The 23,341-nt window shown below is 43.0% G+C and overlaps 1 protein-coding gene across 3 annotated transcripts in view; it reads left to right on the forward strand.

Moving 5' to 3' along the window:
- cfap74 (cilia and flagella associated protein 74) overlaps nt 1-23,341 on the forward strand; it is a 49,520-nt gene that overhangs the window by 761 nt on the left and 25,418 nt on the right. For 2 of the 3 annotated variants that reach the window (XM_036947180.1, XM_036947181.1), the window contains exons 3-21: nt 222-312; nt 611-760; nt 1,181-1,279; nt 1,621-1,725; nt 2,204-2,377; nt 2,972-3,082; nt 3,300-3,402; nt 3,930-4,087; nt 4,219-4,441; nt 4,735-4,884; nt 6,022-6,186; nt 6,309-6,427; nt 11,854-11,920; nt 12,017-12,106; nt 12,355-12,552; nt 14,739-14,874; nt 15,136-15,290; nt 17,634-17,756; nt 18,331-18,452. In XM_036947180.1, coding sequence (XP_036803075.1) covers nt 222-312; nt 611-760; nt 1,181-1,279; nt 1,621-1,725; nt 2,204-2,377; nt 2,972-3,082; nt 3,300-3,402; nt 3,930-4,087; nt 4,219-4,441; nt 4,735-4,884; nt 6,022-6,186; nt 6,309-6,427; nt 11,854-11,920; nt 12,017-12,106; nt 12,355-12,552; nt 14,739-14,874; nt 15,136-15,290; nt 17,634-17,756; nt 18,331-18,452 — 2,539 coding nt within the window. The remainder of the gene's footprint in view (nt 1-221; nt 313-610; nt 761-1,180; nt 1,280-1,620; nt 1,726-2,203; nt 2,378-2,971; nt 3,083-3,299; nt 3,403-3,929; nt 4,088-4,218; nt 4,442-4,734; nt 4,885-6,021; nt 6,187-6,308; nt 6,428-11,853; nt 11,921-12,016; nt 12,107-12,354; nt 12,553-14,738; nt 14,875-15,135; nt 15,291-17,633; nt 17,757-18,330; nt 18,453-23,341) is intronic. The other variant, XM_036947182.1, reaches the window with a different exon arrangement.

The following is a 23,341-nucleotide window of genomic DNA, read 5'->3' on the forward strand; positions in this document are numbered from 1 at the left end:
GAACACTTACATTTAAGGAGAGCCGCACACTCTAGGAGCTCAGATGCAATAATTGAATAACCCAATATCCAACGTTTCGACAGACAAGCTGTCTTCATCAGGGTCTAACATTTGTTGTTCTGTATGTGTCTTGTAGGGCCTTAATCACAAATGCATGCAAATGCAAACATACGGTAGCCTAGCTAGTTAGCCATTATAAAGTTGTATTCCCACAAATTCAGATGAAGGCACAAGAGCGGAGACCTTCAGAGAGGATCCAGCACAACCAACGGATGCAGCAGAGTTGTCTTTAGAGTTAGATGCTACTAACTGGTGGGTGTCTCTGCTGCTTTGAGGACAGATGATTTGATAAATATTCCACTTTATTATACAACATACCGCTTTTGGCTTATGATGAACTTTTTACTTATAATAATATTTTGTCTAGGATTATCTAACCTCATTCCAAGACTATTGCGCAAGTGTCTGGGAATGAGATGAAGGATTATCAAGAAATTATTTTACATTAATAGTGGTGTGCTTTATATTGTTAGATTACTCCATGTTATTAAAAATGATCCATTCTTGACCATTCACCAAACCTTAGCCAATGTCTCTTTAATCTGCAAAGTGCGGATAATGATGACGACCTTGGGGAGGATGGCGGACGTAGTGGAAAGAAGAGTTATGCTGAGACAGCACGGATGTTCAAGCTGAGAAGAAACCTGGACCAGCTGGACTGCTTCCACCGACAGAAGGAGCACAACGTGCTGAAAGCCAGGTCTGTGTTTGCATCCAAAATACTTTTGTAGTGCACTATAAAGGAAATAGAGTTTAATTTGGGACATGGCCTGTGTTTGGCAAGGATCAGACCTTTGTATGCCACCTTAACACAAATCAAAGATTTGTTCTGCCCAAAGACATTCCAATGCCCTCTTTTTAGTCCTGCCTTAAACCAAGGGACCATCTCTGTAATTCATTGATTTGACTATTAAAATTAAAATAATTTCAGCCAAAGAGGAAGCATTTCCGATAATGTGTCTACATTTGTTGTTGTTTTGTGTTACAGAAAGCCATTAAGCACCCAATGAGCTTGCTAACAGTCTCTGAATGTTCTTGTGACTGTCATAATGAGAGCTTTTCACATTGTAGTTTGTTGTAGATTTAGTGCAGTGTTTTGCCTTTACTTCTTGGTTTCCAGAGAGGAGCTCAAAGTTTGCCGTCTGCATATTTCTGAGCTGGAGAGGCAGAGAGCTCGAGTGGAAGAGGAGATAGAGCAACAGAAAGAGGACGACAACAGGTAGGCACAAACAAAGCAAACCCAGATATAGCCAGGTCAGAGGGCGTATGTACTGTATCAAGTGACTAAGAGTAGGAGTGATGATCTCGGATCAGATCCCCTCCCCCTGTCCATGTTATCTTATTAATTGTGATCTAAAATGCAAAACTGGTCCTAAGTCAGCACTTCTACTCTGAGACGCTTGATATTTATGGCCCCAGCTGATGACCTCTTTATCCCCATGTTAATGGGATTGTTTTTGACTTGATCCAAATAAAACAATTAGATGATAATGATCTTCTTTTATACAACACTTAGGTAACAAATACAATGTCTCTTAGCACCCATTTGTTTTCATGCAGTGCGGCCGTGTTTCGCCTCCGAGCCCAGCACAAGCGCCTGTGCCAGGAGTTACAGCAAGAGGAGGAGCTGGAGTCACATGTGGCCACCACTCTGAGGGATCATGAGTGAGTCTGCACTACTGCAGCAGCATGATTTAGGCCCCATTACAAGGCTTCAAAGTGACTGCCAAGTTTATCTATCCTAAAGAGATATTCACCCTTTGAGTGCTATTCCAGCTGGGCAAATTTCTACAATACTTCTGCTACTTGCAATTATAATTCTTTCTTCAAACAGATGTTTATTGTTGCATCCAAGATGCTTTTTCAAGAGCAATTTGATTCAAATGCCACAAGCTCCCATTAGAACAAACCATTTTCCTTGCAGACTTGAGTTCTTCAGTTCCCAGCTGGAATTTCATAGTGCTGCACATTGACTACTAGCTTTAGCACCACTCTCATCCTTGACCATCCCTGCCCCCCCCCCCCCCCCCTTTCTCGCTCTCTGCTCTGCTCCCTCCCCATTCACCCTTTCTCTCTCTCCTTTCTCCCCTCCCCTCCTCTCCATCCCCCCCTCTCCATCCAACCGCTCCCCCTTTCTCTACAGACTGGAAATGTGTCAGGTGGAGGTGGAAATGGGTCATTTCTCCCTCCTCCGTGTGGAGGTGCAGGAGGAGGAGCAGGCCTACCAGGCGCTGCAGGCCCAGAGAGGGGAGGCCAGGCTGCAGAAGGAGTACACCTCCACCCAGAGCCTGCAGCTCCGGACACAGTGCCTCAAAGCGTAAAGCAGCTCACTCCTTTTGATTTGTTCGTTTTTTTGTGAGCAACATAACTTTATTGCACACAAACTAGACAATACTAATGTCACATACAAAGTCATCTCGACACCCAGAAACTTTGTACACACAGGTACAAACACACACATACAAACATACATAACATACACACACGTACACCTGGATTGTGTGTTGTACTAGAGTAGTGGCCAGAGGGCACACAGTTAATGTATTGTGAAAATGTTGTAAAATGTATTTTAATGCATACATTTTCTTTATTATAATGTATATTACTGCCTTAATTTTTGCTGGACACCAGTAAGAGTAGCTGCTGATGGGGATCCATAATAAATACCAATACAAGTTATCACGTTTACATTTTAATCATTATGTCTGTCACGAAAGACTACATACAGAGTGCCATGCATGGTAGTTATGATAAAATGTTCCATAATATTGTCATGACCCAGGTTAATCTAACTGTATAGACATACAAAAAAATGCTACACAGTAGCCTAGTCTAATGTTCCTGAGATAATTTGTTTGTCATTCGTAAAGATTCCTTCCGTTTGAACGTGATGTTGTCTGTCTGTTAACAGGAGGCAGGCGGCCACACAGAAGGAAGAGGAGACTGACTATCAGAGGACCACAGAGCTGTCGCAGGCTAGCCGCCAGAAAGCAGCGCTGTATCTAAAAGAGACTATCAACAGGTAACAACTGTGTTCAACCTATCAACAGGTAACAACTGTGTTCAACCTATCAACAGGTTACACCTATAAAATTAGCATATAGAATGTATTGAACTTAGCTATGAACTCGTAAGAGAGTTGATAACCAGATATCCCGTAGAAGTTTAGAATTAACATCAAATTAATGTATGCACCCTCCTTCGCTCTTGAGTGATCGCTATGTCCCTTTTGTGTCCAGGATGCATCGGGAAGAGGCAGAGAACGAGCAGCAGAGTCGAGGGCTGAGGCAGAAAAGGATGCAGGCAGTCCTGTCATTGAAGGCCAACATTGCATGCACCCAAGTAAGCAGTGGACACTTTTTTTCAGGGTGAACATGAAACGGCCCAAGGATATTGTTTAAGCATTGAGTAGAGTTAAGATAAGAGCGCTGGTCCTCAGCTCCTAGCTCGTGTTTCTGAGGGTCCAGCATAATGGAAAATAGCAATGGGCATCGTCACATTGTCATGAACACAAGGTGACACAATTACTTCTGCCTTCCAATGGACGGACATTTGTTCTGATTTACTGTATTAAGCTGGAATACATTTTGGACCTCTTTGTACGATTTAGTAGTGTAATAATCTTGACCAATTGCTACTGTATTAGTGGAGTGAACACAGTGTGATGAAGCCCTCACTGCAGAATTTAATTTCTAATTGATTACTACAATCATTGCATCATTGTTCTCAAATCACACATTATATTCCCTGCTTAAAGAAGCGTCAGTATTATTCTTACTGAAAGCCTAGTTTGTGTTTTGTCCTCAGGAACGAAGGGAAAGTGTCATCCCTCCTTGACCTTGTTCACTCTACATTTGTGTTGTTTCCAGGAGAGCCTGCGAGCCCAACAGACGAAGGCCAGAGCCCAGGCTTGGAGACAAGAGGAGGAGGAGAGACAGCTGAGAGAGTCCCTACAGACACAGGGTATCAACAGCACCAAGTACATGTACCAACAGAAAAAGCTCCAGGAATTCCACCGAAAGAAAGAGTGTGTTCTTCTGATCAATCTACTTCTCTCTCCCACTCAACGAGTGGGTGTTTTCTTCTCACAATAACGTGCCAAGGAGAAATATGATCCTATTTTGCTCACAATGGCTTGTCGTTGTGGTCATTTTTCAGAGAATTTCAGGAGAAGCAGAAATCCAAACGGGTGGAAATTGTCTCCAAGTTACTGCTGGAAGAGGAGTTGTTAGAGAGACGTAAGAGGCACCATGCTCTGCTGATCCCTCCCACCCAAGTCAGCCGTGTGGAGAGGTTGGCAGGGCACGAGAGATCTCCAGAGAAGCTCCTTCAGAGCCTTGATCAACAGCCGGCAGAAACAAAGGAAGAGGAAAGAAAACGAGTGAGTGGAAATATCACAGTTGAAGATGAAGAATTCAGACTGCTGAAACAAGAGTCTAATAAAACAAATTGGTACACATGACATGAAAACTCCATAAATAGTTGCCTATTTTTCACAGCAGTAGTAGGGTATATAATACCCTCTTGTCGTGTGTGTATGCGTGTGCATGTGCGTATGTATGTATGTATGTGGGCAGAGAGTTTTGCACATCTCACTCTAAAGGCACGTTGTGACAGCTTGATGTGTCTGTTTTTGACCATGAGCATCCACACATCCCCTCATGTCCTTCCCAGCAGGACACAGTGTTTAGTGACAGCAGCTCTTCATCAGAGCTGTCTGACCAGGAGGAGAGCAGGGACCTGGAGGAGGAGCAGGGCCTCACTGACAGCCTGGCGCAGCCTGAGTTCACTGGCCTCTGGGACCAGATACGTCAAGTTCACCAGGTACCATTTTAATGACACACATCATCATCAACTCACAAATACAATCATTTTGAGATTAGACATGATGCTCAACTCTATTTCCCTTTTGTGTTCCATCTCAAAATAAATGTATATCCATAAGTATAGTAAACATAAGTAATTTGTTTTATAGTGTAGTCAATCAAGCCTTATAGGCTTGTGGTAAATCTGGAAATACAAATGACCATTGAGAACTATGAAATAGTAAGTGAGAAATAAATGTTAAACTGGGACTGGTACCTCTCGGTCACATTCTATAGAACAGGAGAACGGACGGCTTTAGAACTGCTCTAATACTCCCCAGCCAGCAGCAGTGGGTTGCCTCTACTGCCTCTATCCCACTCTTGAGATCCATGGCGACAGACATCACTTCTCATTTGCTGGTGCCTTGGAAGCCTCCAACGGAACATGACAGTCATTCAGGCCAGATAGTCCTGTGTGCGAGAAGTCATGCGGAAAGGTTTTTACTTTTCACATGCACTTCTGCAAATGATGTCCTCATAACATCACGACACATTGGGTTGGGTTTGGATTGGGAGCTGAGTTGTAATGAGAAAAGGACCATAGGCCAAAATTACTCAGCTCCTTAACTCTTGAGGGTGAGACTGAAATCACTGCAATTTTCCTAAATGCATATCACATTTGTGCTTTCCCTCAAAGGCTGATGTCTTGTCTTGTTTGTGTCTGGATGCTGCCTTGCCTGCCTTGATTAACTGAGCAGGACATGAATGGCCTGTCTATGAGAATTCAGAATGGTCTCCACTGGTAGACAATAACTACAGGCCAGTCTCTACAGTACACTACATATTATGCAACTACTAAATACAATCATACACTATTAATGTTTTGTTTGTAGAGTTTATCTACTGTCTTGTACTTGTGAATTTAGAGCTGCTGCCTCTAAATAATTGTTAACATATTGTTTATTTCATTTGTTCCATGGCATGGTGTTGGTTGCATTGGCCATGCCCTCTTGTGCCAATATGGCTTTGAAAGAAAAATATGCCTAAATGTTATATCTGTTTGTTTAAAATTCAAGCTGTAGTATATCAATATATATATATTTTTCAACTTTGAAATATGACCTGAATTGGTGTTCATTTCCCCCTGATTGTCCAGAGCACTCCAAATGAAGATGCTAAATCATTACAGTCGCGAGCAGAGAGACGAGATATGTCTTTGCTGCCGGTGGGGAAACCTCCAGTGGCTGGTAAAAGAGTTATACAGGGGAAGGAATTTAAAGGCTCACCTTTCATCAGCAAGCCAGAAGTCATCCTCTTCAAGGTACATTGTTCTGCATTGTGTAACTATTTATTGTATTGCGGAACATGCAGTTATTTCATACTGTACAGTCATTTCAGACAAAATGACATGCAGGTATTTCACAAATCCAAATACTGTTGCAGGATTTTGATGTGGGACAGGTGTACAAGAAGAAGGTCACCTTGACTAATGTCAGCTACACAACCAATTATTGCAAGTTACTTGGTGTCACCATGGATCTGATGGATTTCATTTCTATAAGGTGAGCGTTATAGCCTCAGTTCCATCGTAGGTTGAATTGGAACAGATTCAAAACCTGTTACTCATTTCTCGTACGCTCAGAAAAACAGGGAACAGTTAATGTATGGGTCTAGGGTCAAATTGTTTTACAATCCTTCAAATGAACAATTTAAGGTTGGGTAATTTGATCCTAGATGTTTGGTTGGGTCTGCACAACTTCTCCTCGAGCATCCACCCCCTCGCAAAGCCTACACACTAGCTCAGTTTTGGTAATGTGTTTCTTTGTCCTGAGCCTCCATCCCTCCCACCCACAAAACAAAGGAGGGATGAGTGTTACACGTGGGTCCCACACCACTCACTATCCCTTTCCAGAGAGATAGTGAGATAACTCTGACTTTATGCAGTTACGAGGGCCTCTGCTCTTTCTGCCTCGGTGAGTGAACTAAGACCTCGTCCTCCCAGGCTGCTGCTTGCTCAGAGCCCAGTCAGTGTCTCGTGGTTGGGTTGGTTGGAGCCTTGGCAGGACCTGTCTGCACACATCGACTCCACACACACACTCTACTTCTCAGTGAGCCGTTCAGCTCAGCTCGCCCATTACTCTGAGGTGCCAGTGCCACAGCCTATCATCCACCAGTACTGTGACCCAGAGGAGGAGGATCCTTCATTGGGTATATAGTACGCTGTAGTATCACTTTTGAAAAGGTAGATTTGAATGCCTTAATGGAATGGTGAAAATGGGGATGAATTGCTATAATGTACTATAATGCAAGCAATATGGTTGTTGTGATTGATAAAAATAAATTGGGGACTGTTATGTAATGTGGAATTTAGTATTTTGTTTTGGAGGACTATTCTTTTAAAATGTTATTTAAAAGGCCTTAAATGACCATTATGTTCAGGGGTTAAGTATCTGAAATCAACATTTGCTCAGCGGTAGACAAACGTTAACCAAGAACATGATTTTTACACGCCCGTCCATCGTTCTTTCGACGCCCCCTGAAATTCTAAAAATGGCTCCCCAACTCTCTTCCCCCCCAGCATAGCTGTGTGTGTGCCAGGGCTGATTCTCTCTGCCATGTTTTAGCCTTACTGCTGGGACTCTGCTAGGTGGACTGCCCAGGCTCTGCCAAACGTTACTAAGGCGTTATACACATTAAAATGCAGCACTTTTACAGCTTAAACATTTTTTTAAATAAACAATTTGGCTTACTTACATCCTTCAGTGCTTTTAATGCCTAAGACTAAGCCAGAGAGTGTTCCAAAATGGACACCTGACTCAGAATCTGTCATATGGCTCCTCTCCTCTGGTTAATGTGACAGGACTCATGTTTTGGCACAGCACCATATGTAGCCATCAGGCATGTTTTGGTGTTAACAATGTTGAGGAACTACCTAGTGCTAATTGATTTGTTATAGGATCCGTGTCACCCAGGAGGGTTTGATAATGTATATGCCAGGCAGTCATACTGCACCTATGGGCTCCTGCCATATATTTTTAGTCTAACTGTAAATATGGGCTGATTTGCTGTACTGTTCACCACACGTCTTCAACATGGTCTCACTCAACACTCAATCCCTAGTGAACTGTTCTCTTTTTTCTTTGAAAACATTATTATTGTTATATGTTATTATTTTGAACCTAGAAAGACTGCCTCCCTCCATGCCTTCATATGGCATTTAGAAAGCAGACTGTCAGATATTGTAGGTCAGGGGTCCCCAATTACATTCAGCCGTGGGATAGAATTTTCCTTGAGTGAATGGTCGGGGGCAGAACATAGTTATAAATAATTTGCACACTGCAAATTGACTGCAATAATCCCAAACAGATTTAGTATTTGACAAACCTTGATTACATTGGGATACGATCACATATGCCTCTCTATTTACACGTGGGAATACTTGGGAACAGATTTCCTAAATTATCACTTTGAGCTGATTTCCTAGTGATTTTACAGTATTTTATGTCCAACATCAAAAAAATAAATGTATATCCCCAAAAATAAAATCACTCCCGGCGGAATTTGGCCCGCGGGCCTCCTATTGGGGAACCTTGGTATAGGTAGATACAGTAGATAGTACATACTTTGTTAAAGTGTGACTCCTCTTATTGAGACAACAGATGTTGGTTGTGTTCTGTGATCCTGCCTGTGAGCGTGCCCATTTTGGCCTCTTTCATTAATTTCCAGGGCACAGCAGGCTACTGTCGACTGTCTTTGGAACTACTGAAAGTCAATCTGATTTCTATCTATTTGAAATAGCATGATATGACATGTGATTTCTCTCACTAGTATTTTAATGGATTTTGATGTAAGTATGTAAATTAAGACATAATATAGGGTATGTATAGGTGTGATTGACAGGCCCAAAATCAGAACAAATTCGAATCGAAAATTAATATAATTTTGAGTTGATTTCCTGGTGATGTTAGTCTTTTATGTCCAACAACAACATAAATAATAATAATACAAATATATTTCTTAGAAAACCAAATAAAATCCCCAGAGGACCACGTATTGGGGAACCTTGATCTACAGTATGTCCTATTTGGAGAGGGGTGAGGAATGGGATCCAGGGAGCATTTCAGCCCACCTCTCCTAGGCTCTCTGCCAGAGGACTGTCCAGATCAAAAACACTCCCTTGTCATTGGAAAAAGAGGTCACTCCAAAACTAGTCTAGTCAAATTGGTTGAGCCTGGTTGTGTCAGACTCAAAATGGGTTTCAGCTCAAGTCTATGTGACATGAGAGCAATATACTGTATAATAATTGGAATCATTAAGCCATAATCACACAACAGTTTGATACTGATTCCCAGCTTGTGCTCTACAGTCTTCTTTACTGTTGTGCTTATGGTTGTTTTTTCCAACTCATTGTTTATCTATTGAATTTTGAGAAATTCTCCTGCGGCCTTTTTGCTCCACCGTATCGATTGGGTAGCCTTTTATATATTTTGGAGGCTGGAACATTTGGAGTGCTCCAGGGCAATCTCTTGGCTATGTCTGGCATGTGTCAACAGATACCCATGTTGCAATTGAATATTTGGGATACTGGCTTTTGCCTCGATCATTTTTTTAAACGTGGTCATCAGTATGCGCTAGTAGGCTATACAATATCAGACATATGTTTCCTAATTGATTAGGAATTTCTGAATACTGTTTCTTACATCAGTAGCTTTAAGAATTGAATGCTAACCTTTGCACCTGTTATGTTGTGCTGATCATATATCTGAATAACAGCTTAATGTCAACTTTTGACCCCCCTGTTTTCAATTATATTCCTTTTCTTTCCCGGCAGACACAACATCCTTTAGTATTGAAATAGTTCTGGATGCTTTTTTTGTAGAATGTTGCTGTTTTTCATTTTGAACTTGTCTTACTTGTTTGCTTTTTACACAGAACTTAGCACGTGGAACTTAGCACGTGGAACTTAGCAATTAGCGCACGCGCACACACACACACACACACACACTATGTTGCCATTTCAATCTGCCTCAAATGCATCCATAATGTTTAATATGATCTGGCCAAATTTTCACAATCGTTGTGTAAATGGATCTGCAATATAATTCCACTGAGTATGGAGAATATCATGCTGTGTTGTCTCAATGGCTTTGAAATGTCTGTCTGCAGTATGAATGGCTGGTGCAGATCATAAAATGTTTTCATGTAAACTGTTATTTTACAGTGCATTTGGAAAGTATTCAGACCCCTTGACTTTTTCCACATTTTATTACATTACAGCCTTATTCTAAATTCATTTAAATATTTTTTTTCCTCATCAATTTTCACACAATGCCCCATAAAGATAAAGTGAAAACAGGTTTTAAAAATGTTAGCAAATATATTACAAATAAAAAACTGAAGTATTGAGACCCTTTGCTATGAGACTCGAAATTGAGATCAGGTGCATCCTGTTTCCATTGATCATCCTTAAGGTGTTTCTACAACTTGATTGGTAAATTAAATTGATTGGACATGATTTGGAAAGGCACACAACTGTCTATATAAGGTCCCACTGTTGACAGTGCACATCAGGGCAAAAACCAAGTCATGAGGTCGAAGGAATTGTCCGTAGAGCTCCGAGACAGGATTGTGTTGAGACACAGATTTTTATTTAACTAGGCAAGTCAGTTAAGAACAAATTCTTATTTACAATGACGGCCTTGTTCAGGGGCTGAATGACAGATTTTTACCTTGTCAGCTCCGGAATTCGATCTTAGCAACCTTTCGGTTACGGGCCCAACACTCTAAACACTAGGCTACCTGCCGCCCTTCTGGGGAAGGGTACCAAAAAATGTCTGCAGCATTGAAGGTCCCCATGAACACCGTGGCCTCCATCATTCTTAAATGGAAGAAGTTTGGAACCACCAAGACTCTTCCTAGAGCTGGCCGCCCAACCAAACTGAGCAATCGGGGGAGAAGGGGAGGTGACCAAGAACCCGATGGTCACTCTGACAGAGCTCCAAAGTTACTCCGTGGAGATGGGAGAACCTTCCAAAAGGACTACCATCTCGCAACACTCCACCAAACAGGCCTTTATGGTAGAGTGGCCAGATGGAAGCCATTTACTCAGTAAAAGGCACATGGCAGCCCGCTTGGAGTTTACAAAAGGCACCTAAAGGACTCCCAGACCATGAGAAACAAGATTCTCTGGTCTGATGAAACCAAGATTGAACTATTTGGCCAGAATGCCAAGCGTCACGTCTGGAGGAAACCTGGCACCATCCCTACGGTGAAGCATGGTGGTGGCAGCATCATGCTGTGGGGATGTTTTTCAGCGCCAGGGACTGGGAGACTAGTCAGGACCGAGGGAAAGATGAACAGAGCAAAGTACAGAGAGATCCTTGATGGAAACCTGCTCCAGAGTTCTAAGGACCTCAGACTGGGTTGAAGGTTCACCTTCCAACAGGACAACGACCCTAAGCACACAGCAAAGACAACACAGGAGTGGCTTCGGGACAAGTCTCTGAATGTCCTTGAGTGGCCCAGCCAGAGCCCGGACCTGAACCTGATCAAACATATCTGGAGAGACCTGAAAATAGCTGTGCAGCGACATTCCCCATCCAACCTGACAGAGTTAGAGAGTATCTGAGGAGAAGAATGGGAGAAACTCTCCCAAATTCAGGTGTGCCAAGCTTGTAGCATCATACCCAAGAAAACTTGAGGCTGTAATCACTGCCAAAGGTGCTTCAACAAAGTACTTAGTAAAGGGTCTGAATACTTATGTAAACGTGATGTTTCACTGTCTAAAAACCTGTTTTTGATTTGTCATTATGGGGTATTATGTGTAGATTGATGAGGGGGAAAAAACAATATAATCATTTTAGAAATAAGTCTGTAACGAAACAAAATGTGGAAAAAGCCAAGGAGTCTGAATACTTTCCGAATGCACTGTATATCCCACTGTGTGTGAGATGCATTTGTTTGAATTAGGTTGAATCTTCCGTTTCAGCTTTGAGCCTCCTGGTCCAATATCAGCTGGGATGGCCTGTGACATGCAGGTCATTTTTCAACCAATGGTGAGTCAGTCAGACAAACAGACAGACAAGCATACCCATCTGTCTCCAATAGTTATTTACCTTCCTATCAAATGATCACCATTGCTGTCCTTCTAGATGAATAAGGATTTGAAGGGAGAGGTCCAGTTTGTGTCAGCAGCTGGCCCCTTCTCTGTGCCCATCAGATGTACCATTAAGAAATGTGATGTAAGTACTAAGAAGGACCTCGTCTGAGGAGTGCCCATTTATCTTAGTATCCTACTACCTGCTGTCATCTGCATATTTCCTAAAATGGCTGCACACAGCCCTCAATTCTTATATTCCTTATGTATAGTATTGCATTTAGAATCTTGGGATATTCATCTCTACAAATGTACCCTCTCAAATACTGTGTACCTCATCCATGTGCTTTCTTAGTACTTATGCACCTTTTCATTGTGTCTCATGACTCCTAGCTGTCTGTGGACATCGACCTCATTGTCTTTGGTACCCACGTGGTGGGCCAGACCATTTCCCGGGCTATCACCCTGACCAACAGGGGGGCCCTGGGGACATGCTTCACCGTGGTCTCCTCCCCCTGCCCTAGCCTAGCGCAGTCCCAGCTCCAAGCCCAGGCTCATGCCTTGTCTGAGGCCTCTTCCGCCAGCACCGAGGTGAGACCCTGACCCATGATCCCAGTCACATGCATGTCCCTGTGCCATATCAGGTTTATAGAAACATTACAGTAATATAAACTTTTTTACCATGAGCAATTGATTCCTGTGTCCGGCTTTCTTGTTAGTGGCGTGCACTGTAATTTGAATATATCCAATAGACACTGCTCTGACCAGTGTTGGACAGTGGTATAGGGGTTTTGTAAGTTTTTTTTTGCCCGCTTTGAGGACAATACAGTGTCACTGACACGGCCTGCAACGAAAACTTGCGGTCTCTCCTTCACTGCAGCCGAGGTGAGTAAGACATTTAAACGTGTTAACCCTCGCAAGGCTGCAGGCCCAGACGGCATCCCCAGCCGCGCCCTCAGAGCATGCGCAGACCAGCTGGCTGGTGTGTTTACGGACATATTCAATCAATCCCTATACCAGTCTGCTGTTCCCACATGCTTCAAGAGGGCCACCATTGTTCCTGTTCCCAAGAAAGCTAAGGTAACTGAGCTAAACGACTACCGCCCCGTAGCACTCACTTCCGTCATCATGAAGTGCTTTGAGAGACTAGTCAAGGACCATATCACCTCCACCCTACCTGACACCCTAGACCCACTCCAATTTGCTTACCGCCCAAATAGGTCCACAGACGATGCAATCTCAACCACACTGCACACTGCCCTAACCCATCTGGACAAGAGGAATACCTATGTGAGAATGCTGTTCATTGACTACAGCTCGGCATTCAACACCATAGTACCCTCCAAGCTCGTCATCAAGCTCGAGACCCTGGGTCTCGACCCCGCCCTGTGCAACTGGGTACTGGACTTCCTGACGGGCCGCCCCCAGGTGGTGAGGGTAGGCAACAACATCTCCTCCCCGCTGATCCTCAACACTGGGGCCCCACAAGGGTGCGTTCTGAGCCCTCTCCTGTATTCCCTGTTCACCCACGACTGCGTGGCCACGCACGCCTCCAACTCAATCATCAAGTTTGCGGACGACACAACAGTGGTAGGCTTGATTACCAACAACGACGAGACGGCCTACAGGGAGGAGGTGAGGGCCTTCGGAGTGTGGTGTCAGGAAAATAACCTCACACTCAACGTCAACAAAACTAAGGAGATGATCGTGGACTTCAGGAAACAGCAGAGGGAACACCCCCCTATCCACATCGATGGAACAGTAGTGGAGAGGGTAGCAAGTTTTAAGTTCCTCGGCATACACATCACAGACAAACTGAATTGGTCCACTAACACAGACAGCATTGTGAAGAAGGCGCAGCAGCGCCTCTTCAACCTCAGGAGGCTGAAGAAATTTGGCTTGTCACCAAAAGCACTCACAAACTTCTACAGATGCACAATCGAGAGCATCCTGGCGGGCTGTATCACCGCCTGGTACGGCAACTGCTCCGCCCTCAACCGTAAGGCTCTCCAGAGGGTAGTGAGGTCTGCACAACGCATCACCGGGGGCAAACTACCTGCCCTCCAGGACACCTACACCACCCGATGTCACAGGAAGGCCATAAAGATCATCAAGGACATCAACCACCCGAGCCACTGCCTTTTCACCCCGCTATCATCCAGAAGGCGAGGTCAGTACAGGTGCATCAAAGCTGGGACCGAGAGACTGAAAAACAGCTTCTATCTCAAGGCCATCAGACTGTTAAACAGCCACCACTAACATTGAGTTGCTGTCGCCAACACACTGACACTGACTCAACTCCAGCCACTTTATTAATGGGAAATGATGTAAATATATCACTAGCCACTTTAAACAATGCTACCTTATATAATGTTACTTACCCTACATTATTCATCTCATATGCATACGTATATACTGTACTCTATATCATCAACTGTATCCTTATGTAATACATGTATCACTAGCCACTTGAACTATGCCACTTTGTTTACATACTCATCTCATATGTATATACTGTACTCGATACCATCTACTGTATCTTGCCTATGCTGCTCTGTACCATCACTCATTCATATATCCTTATGTACATATTCTTTATCCCCTCACACTGTGTACAAGACAGTAGTTTTGGAATTGTTAGTTAGATTACTTGTTGGTTATTACTGCATTGTCGGAACTAGAAGCACAAGCATTTCGCTACACTCGCATTAACATCTGCTAACCATGTGTATGTGACAAAAAATTTGATTTGATTTGATAAGTGCTTGTGTGTGTAGCTTTCACAGGAAAGGAGCACTTCAATAGCAGCAGCCTCTGACAGCCAGGAGAGCCCTGCATCACGGGACTCAGGAGAACTCAAATCAGAGAGGAAGAGTCAGGAACCCTTGCTAGTCTCAGACTCCAAACAGTCAGGTAATTGATGCACACATGCGTCTTTGATGTGTAAAAAATGAAACAGTTACACTCTACTCAGCATGTTTTTTTAAAATCTGATTAATAGATGCTTTGATAATTATATCAAAGCTCATGTTATCAGTCGTCAGTAAAGTTTGTCAGATCAGTGATCACCTCTGGGAAAGGAGGAAGGAAGGTTTCAATGGTAAATATTGGAGAGTGGGTGTGTGTGGATGCATGCTTGTATGTACGTGTCTCTGTGTGTGTGTGTGGTATTAGGGGCCCAGACACCTGCTGTGTCAGAGACCCTGGGGGGTGTGGAGGCTGCCTCAAGAAGACGCAGCCTGGCCTCAGAGCAGCAGGAGGGAGGCCCGGCCCTCAAGGCCAGCACAGAAGAGCCCTCAGACAGCAGCAGTGACATCACCATCGGAGAGGTACAGCACCTTTGAGTAACTGCTATAGTGTTGCTATATCAACACTGGAAAATAATTACTACGGTACAACACCAGTTCTTTGTAGAAGAGACTGGAATGTTGAATGAAGAACAAAAGTTTAGTCCAATTTTTAGTCCATACAGTTGAAGTTGGAAGTTTACATACACTTAGGTTGGAGTCATTAAAACTCATTTTTCAACCACTCACAGTTTACATAACTAAGTTGACTGTGCCTTTAAACAGCTTGGACAATTCCAGAAAATGATGTCATGGCTCTAAAAGCTTCTGATAGGCTAATTTACATCATTTGAGTCAATTGGAGGTGTACCCTTGGATGTATTTCAAGGCCTACCTTCAAACTTAGTGCCTCTTTGCTTGACATCATGGGAAAGTCAAAAGAAATCAGCCAAGACCTCATAATTGTAGACCTCCACAAGTCTGGTTCATTTTTGGGAGCAATTTCCAAATGCCTGAAGGTGCCACATTCATCTGTACAAACAATAGTACGCAAGTATAAACACCATGGGACCACGCAGCCGTCATACCGCTCAGGAAGGAGACACGTTCAGGCCTATATCGACATGACCTGAAAGGCCGCTCAGCAAGGAAGAAACCACTGCTCCAAAGCTAGACTACAGTTTGCAACTGCACATGGGGACAAAGATCGTACTTTTTGGAGAAATATCCTCTGGTCTGATGAAACAAAAACAGAACTGTTTGGCCATAATGACCATCGTTATGTTTGGAGGAAAAAGGGGGAGGCTTGCAAGCTGAAGAACACCATCCCAACCATGAAGCAATGGGGTGGCAGCATCATGTTGTGGGGGTGCTTTTGCTGCAGGAGGGACTGGTGCACTTCACAAAATAGATGGCATCATGAGAAGGGAAAATTATGTGGATATATTGAAGCAACATCTCTAACCCTAACCCTAACCCAGGAAGTTAAAGCTTGGTCGCAAATGGGTCTTCCAAATGGGCAATGACCCCAAGCATACTTCCTAAGTGGCAAAATGGCTTAAGGACAACAATGTCACGGTATTGGAGTGGCCATCACAAAGCCCTGACCTCAATCCCATAGAATATTTGTGGGCAGAACTGAAAAAGCATGTGCGAGCAAAGAGGCCTACACACCTGACTCAGTTACACCAGCTCTGTCAGGAGGAATGGGCCAAAATTCACCCAACTTATTGTGGGAAGCTTGTGGAAGGCTACCTGAAACGTTTGACCCAAGTTAAACTATGTAAAGACAATGCTACCAAATACTAACTGAGTGTATGTAAACTTCTGACCCACTGGGAATGTGATGAAAGAAATGAAAGCTTTCTACTATTATTCTGACATTTAACAATCTTAAAATAAAGTGGTGATCCTAACTGACCTAAGACAGGGAATTTTTACTAGGAATAAATGTCAGGAATTGTGAAAAAGAGTTTAAATGTATTTGGCTAAGGTGTATGTAAACTTCCAACTTCAACTGTATGTTAAGAACGTAAGTAACTGAAAATAAGAGGTGCTATGTAAATCGGACCCTTTGTTGTTATTATGATACAACTTTTCTTCATCCCCACTTCTCTGTATAGTTCTGTATTGATAGATGTCTGCCTTGGTCTTTGTGTGTGAATCCGTAAAATTGTGAATTATCAGATATGAACAAATGCATAAAAAATTACAGCACACACACATCCACACTAGTTCTGTAGTGATAGTCTGTCATCTCTCTCTGTCTCTCTCCATGGTGGGTTTGTGCACTAATGTCATGTGCCCTGCGGTCTCTACCTGTCTAGTTGTTGGCTCATTCTGGGCTCATTACTCCTGTCTTGGGGGTAATGGTGCATTGCTTCTCCCGCTTCCTTGTGTGTGTGTGTGTGTGTGTGTGTGTGTGTGTGTGTGTGTTTCCACCATTTACACACATTGTGCTCCCAGAGAATTGAAACTTTCCTGGAGTGAGGTGCCACACTGAAGTGTTCTTCTTTCCACAACTTATTATTGAAATCCCTGTGTTATGGTGCAGAGGATGACACCCAACATTGACTGTAGTTAGATTTTATATGACTTTGAAGTTTCACATCTGTATCACTAGCATGAGATGTAGGGTACTATATTAAAACCAGCCCTAAAAAGATTTCACCTGGAGTGTATTCACTAGGAACCAAACAGAAGCAAATGGGCCAAAATGGGGTGGGACCTACCTGAATTTGTCCAATATGAAACTAGTTTTCATTGCAAAATGTTTTCCGTTGCAGAATGTTTTGCTACGCTGTGCACTAATGAATACCGCTGATCCTGCCCTTGATGATGTGACTTGTTGTGACATATTCCCTCAAGACTTCCTCCCATGCCTAGGTCAGAGAGGGGGAGGTGGGCCCGTTTGAAAGTGTCAAGTTGGAGATTATATTCACACCCACTGTACCAGGGGAGGCTAAGTTGGACTTCCACATCAAGTTCTCCGACCCAACCTGTGAACCAGTAAGATTTTACTCATGATGTCATCATCATTACCTGAGTGAACTAAAACTACAGCAAAAGTCTATTCAGCCAAAGCCAATAGCCAGGCGTTAACTTATGTATGACAAAAACAGCTTTCCTCTCATGAGAATGTGTGATAGGAGTGATGTAGTCAATAAAATTATATTTACTCAATATTTACAATATATTATATAATTAAGCAATGAGGCCCGAGAGGGTGTGGTATATGGCCAATATACCACGGCTAAGGGCTGTTATGCGCAACGAGGAGTGCTCAGACACAGCCCTTGCCTTTGTATGTTTGCCATATATCACCCATCCCCGAGGCGCCTTATTTCTATTGTAAACTGGAAGCCAACGTAATTAGAGCTGTAAAAATATACGTTTTGTCATACCCATGGTATACGGTCTGATATATCACAACTTTCAGCCAATCAGGCCCATTCAGGGCTCGAACCACCCAGTTTATAATAATATATAATGTGTGAAGGCTAATGAGATGAATGTCCTTCTGGCATATCCCGGAATCATCCAAGCACTAGTTTTGATTGACAGGGGCCTTGTCTATTCACAGATATCCATTGGGGTCCGAGGGACGGCTGTGTGCGTGCCTGTGTGGGTGGCCCAGCCAAGCATTGTCCTGAAGATCTGCATGTTCGATCGCCTCTATCAAGACAGTATCGTGGTCCAAAGCAGGTGAGTCTGTCAATTGGGTAGAGACGGTCATTAATTTACGTTATGTACAGTAGACCTTGGCCTGGGCAGGAGTCTGATCTAGTGGTAGTGCTGCCAACTGGGTTACAAATCCCACCTCTACCCTTCCTGTCACGCTCTGACCATAGAGAGCCTTTTTTACTCTCTATTTTGGTTTGGTCGGGGTGTTCCTATCTAGGTTGTCTAGTTCTATGTTGGCCTGGTATGGTTCCCAATCAGAGGCAGCTGTTTATTGTTGTTTTATTGTTTCCCCATTGTGCTTTGTGGGATCGTGTCTATGTATAGTTGCCTGCGAGCACTATATTAGCTTCACGTTTCATTTTGCGCTTTCTTGTTTTCTGTGTGTTTCACTTTTAATAAAAGATGATGGAACCATACCACGCTGCACTTTGGTCCGACCATCATTACAACAACGTTCGTGACACTTCCTCTCTGTGTCCCTCCATGCCTGTCTCCCTCCATACATACATCCCTCTCTAGAAGACAACACATTCTTAAAAAACAAATGCAGTGTAAAAGCACTTTTCTTGCCGTTTATACTTGACACATTTATATAACTTGTTTCTAGCTGCTGTTGCATATTCTGAGTGCTAGTCTAACACCGTCCCATTTAGCATGTGCTAAATTCAGTTTTTACAGAAAAACTGCTCAAGAAAATGCCTTGCAATCACATGGACAGCTTACTCAAGCTTTTCTGAGATATAACTCAGCAAATGGGGACCATTTTGAATATACCGTTCATAATATTTAATAACATGACCAAAAGCAGGGAAATGTCTTAGACTTCACTTACACTCACCAAACCCTGGGACTACTGTATCGGATGGGGTCCAAGGACCCCGGATAAGGTGCCATTTAAGGTCTCAATCCCCTCTTCTTTAGGTGGGATTGAGCAATAGCAAATCATTTTTGATTATGAATGTTATACATTATGCCGAGGAGTTAAGAAAGTGCTGCAGGCCATAACGTTTACAGGCATGTCACTCCACACGTACGGCTTTTTGTCACACGTCACAGTGTGAGAAGGGATTTGTGGCAGCTGCCATCTGGAAGCTGGAGCACACAAATGCATGTGACAATGACCGTGACAGTGACGCCGAGAACGCCAGCTCCCAAAAATAGACACCAACTAGCGTCATACAATATGTTATGTTTGCTCTTTTACCAATGGTATAAAACAATATACTGTGTTGTACATAGAACTACTTTATAGTTATTGTTGTATAAAGCAGTTGACATATCTGGGGGAAACAGTGGGAGCAACACCAACCAGCATCACACAAAATGTCAACTTGGCTTTTGAGTCAATGATTTATCCACTTATAGCATATTTCATGTGACGGCAAGTTTCATCGCCTACACCCAGTCAAATCGAAGCCAAACATTTAAAACCATTTCCACTGACACCTGCTGGGGAGTCAAAAGAAGATGACAAAGCAGACGACAATCTGCTTTTCCTAAAACCACCTCCTGCCCTCTTTCTTCCCTCACTTATTTATAACAATACCTCCTGTATGCACAACCGTCCTCCTCTCACCCCGAGGAATGAGGCTGAGTTGATGAATGTCTTTTGTTTCTGACGCCGCTCCTCTTCCTACAGAAACAATAGTTGTTCTCTCCGTTGCCTCGCTTTTGAATGGAAGATTCCTAAAAATAGAGCAGAAAGGAACGGGTGCCTAGGCATTTCTCCAGTAGTCTCCTGAGTTGGTTGATTTGGGGTTTATCTTTTGACGTTGCCAGGAGAGGGGAGACATCGCTGTGGTGTTGGTGGTGGTGGGGTAATTACTCAGACTCCCTCTGAGGTGTTGAGTATCCCATCAGGCCTTGGGCCACGTGGGTTTTTACCAAGTGTGCCATCTGGACGTGCAGGGGATGGAAAGTGGCACCGCTACAGTATAGCCATGGGCACCTTGACTAGTGACGTATGTTAGTAGAGGCCTTAGCCTAACAAGTCATGAATGTTAAGAATTATTATTGTTATGGGCTAGCCTTGTCCCAGGCTATATGTTTGGCATGACAAGGAGTGGCATAATGGCACAACCAGACTGATACCCAGTCTATCCATGAGCAACTCTAGCACTAAACCACAGTTTCTAAACCCAGAGGCGTAACATTGCAAGACTTCCAGGAACACTTGCGAAACAGACCAAGCCGCGGTTTGGGGTTTGAGGAGTCAATGAGAGAAGGGAAAAATTCTTCCTTAGTTGTTAATTTGATCAAAATCGAAGTAGTCTTAAGTAGTTGAAAATGCAATTACTCCAACCTCGTGAAAATAACAAACTGAGATGTTGTCATTTTTGTCAAAAACTACTTTATATCAATGGAGTGGTTTCATTTGATGGCCTGCACATGGACAATTTGGCGCGAGATGACATTTAGATCAATAACTTGTTCTGCAAATGTGCTTAGCTAGCCAACGCCTACAGGTTTGATCAGGGATTTCTATTGGAGAAGCAGTTTTATCCCATCTTCTAACTGTACTGTCTTTGACTAAACCTTCCCCCGTCAAGGGCACTAGCATGCAATGGTTGTGAGCGCACTAGTCAGTCAGATGACTAGTCAGATGACCAGATGACAGTGTAAGGAAGTCTATCAGCTCCACAGCTAGAAGCCTCCTGGATATATGGGCCTTAGGATTTTAACTAGTACAACTGAAAGCATTAAACCTCCACCAGCCATAGGCCTTATCACTAAACCCTATCTGGTCAAGCGTATTAGAATATAATACCCGTGTAATACCCTTTTGATAATCATTAGATCACGCTCTTATCCAGTGATGAACGATGGGTGTCAGTTCAAAACCATAACCGGTGGAAAGCATTGGCACTGCAGGAGAACATGAAGTATGACTCATAGAATGAACGTTAGAGAGCTACAATGCTAGTTCTATGGGGAGTCTTTCGTCATGATTAGAGAACACATGGTAAGTAACCAGTCATATTTTTACCCAGAGTCATAGTACTGAACAAAAATATAAACGCAACATGTAACGTGTTGCTCCCATGTTTCATGAGCTGAAATAAAATATCCCAGAATTCTTCCATACGCACAAAAGCATATTTCTCTCAAATTTTGTGCTCAAATTTGTTTAAATCCCTGTTAGTGAAAATGTTTCCTTTTGCCAGGATAATCCATCCACCTGACAGGTGTGGCATATCAAGAAGTTGATTAAACAGCATGATCATTACACAGGTGCACCTTGTGCTAGGGACGATAAAAGGCCACTCTAAAATGTGCAGTTTTGGAACATCTGTGGCATTGTGTGACACATTTTGAGGGAGCTTGCAATTGGCATACTGACTGCAGGAATGTTGCCAGAGAATTGAATGTTCATTTCTCTAACATAAGCCACCTTCAACATTGTTTTAGATAATTTGGCAGTACGTCCAACCGGCCTCACACGTGTATCCACGCCAGCCCAGGACCTCCACATCTGGCTCCTTAACCTGCAGGATCATCTTTAGACCAGCCACCCGGACAACTGATGAAGTTGAGGAAAATTTCTGTCTGTAATAAAGTCCTTTTGTGGCCTGGCTCCCCAGTGGATGCCCTCCCAGACCCACACATGGCTGCACCCCTGCCCAGTCATGTGAAATACATCATTTAGGCCCTAATCTATGTATTTCAATTGACTGATTTCCTTATACGAACTGTAACGCAGTTAAATCATTGAAGTTGTTGCATGTTGCGTTTTATATTTTTGTTCAGTATACAGTGCATTCGGAAAGTATTCAGACCCCTTCACTTCACATTTTGTTACATTACAGCCTTATTCTAAAATGCATTGTGTTTTTTCCCCCTCATCAATCTACACATAATGACAAATCAAAACAGGTTTTTAGACAGTGAAAAATCATATTTACATAAGTATTCAGACCCTTTACTCTCTCAGACCCTGTACTTTGTTGAAGCACCTTTGGCAGCGATTACAACCTTGAGTCTTCTTGGATATGAAACTACGAGCTTGGCACACCTGTATTTTCAGGTCTCTTGGGTCACCTCCCTGACCAAGGCCCTTCTCCCTCGATTGCTTAGTTTGTCTGGGCGGCCAGCTCTAGTCAGTGTCTTGGTGGTTCCAAACTTCTTCCATTTAAGAATAATGGAGGCCACTGTGTTCTTGGGGACCTTTAATACTGCAGAAATTCTTTGGTACCTTTCCCCAGATCTGTGCCTCGACACAATCCTGTCTCGGAGCTCTACGGACAATTACTTCGACCTCATGGCTTGGTTTTTGCTGTGACTGTCAACTGTGGGATCTTATATAGACAGATGTGTGCCTTTCCAAATCATGTCCAATCAATTGAATATATCACAGGTGGACTCCAATCAAGTTGTAGAAACATCTCAAGGATGGTCAATGGAAACAGGATTCACCAGCGCTCAATTTTGAGTCTCATAGCAAAGGGTCTGAATACTTAAGTTTTTTTTTGCCAAATTTGCCAAAAAATCTAAAAACCTGTTTTCGCTTTGTCATTACGGGGTATTGTGTGTCGATTGATGAGGAAAACAATTAATTTAATAAATAATAATAAGCAAAATGTGGAAAAATTGAAGGGGTCTGAACACTTTCCGGATGCACTGTACATGCAGTGCCTTCAGAAAGTATTAATTACACATTTTGTTGTGTTAGAGCCTGAATTCAATATTTTTTTTCTCTCATCCATCTACACACAATACCACATTGTGTGGTAATATAATAATAATAATCTACACACAATATCCCATAAAGTGATTTTAGAAATTGTTGCAAATGTATTGCAACAATTTCAGAAATATCTCATTTACATAAGTACTCACACCCCTGAGTCAATACTTTGTAGAAGCACCTTTGGCAGTGATTACAGCTGTGATTCTTTCTGGGTCTCTAAGAG

The sequence above is a fragment of the Oncorhynchus mykiss genome, chromosome 16 (genome assembly GCF_013265735.2).
Source record: "Oncorhynchus mykiss isolate Arlee chromosome 16, USDA_OmykA_1.1, whole genome shotgun sequence".
In the NCBI taxonomy this organism is placed as follows: Eukaryota; Metazoa; Chordata; class Actinopteri; order Salmoniformes; family Salmonidae; genus Oncorhynchus; species Oncorhynchus mykiss.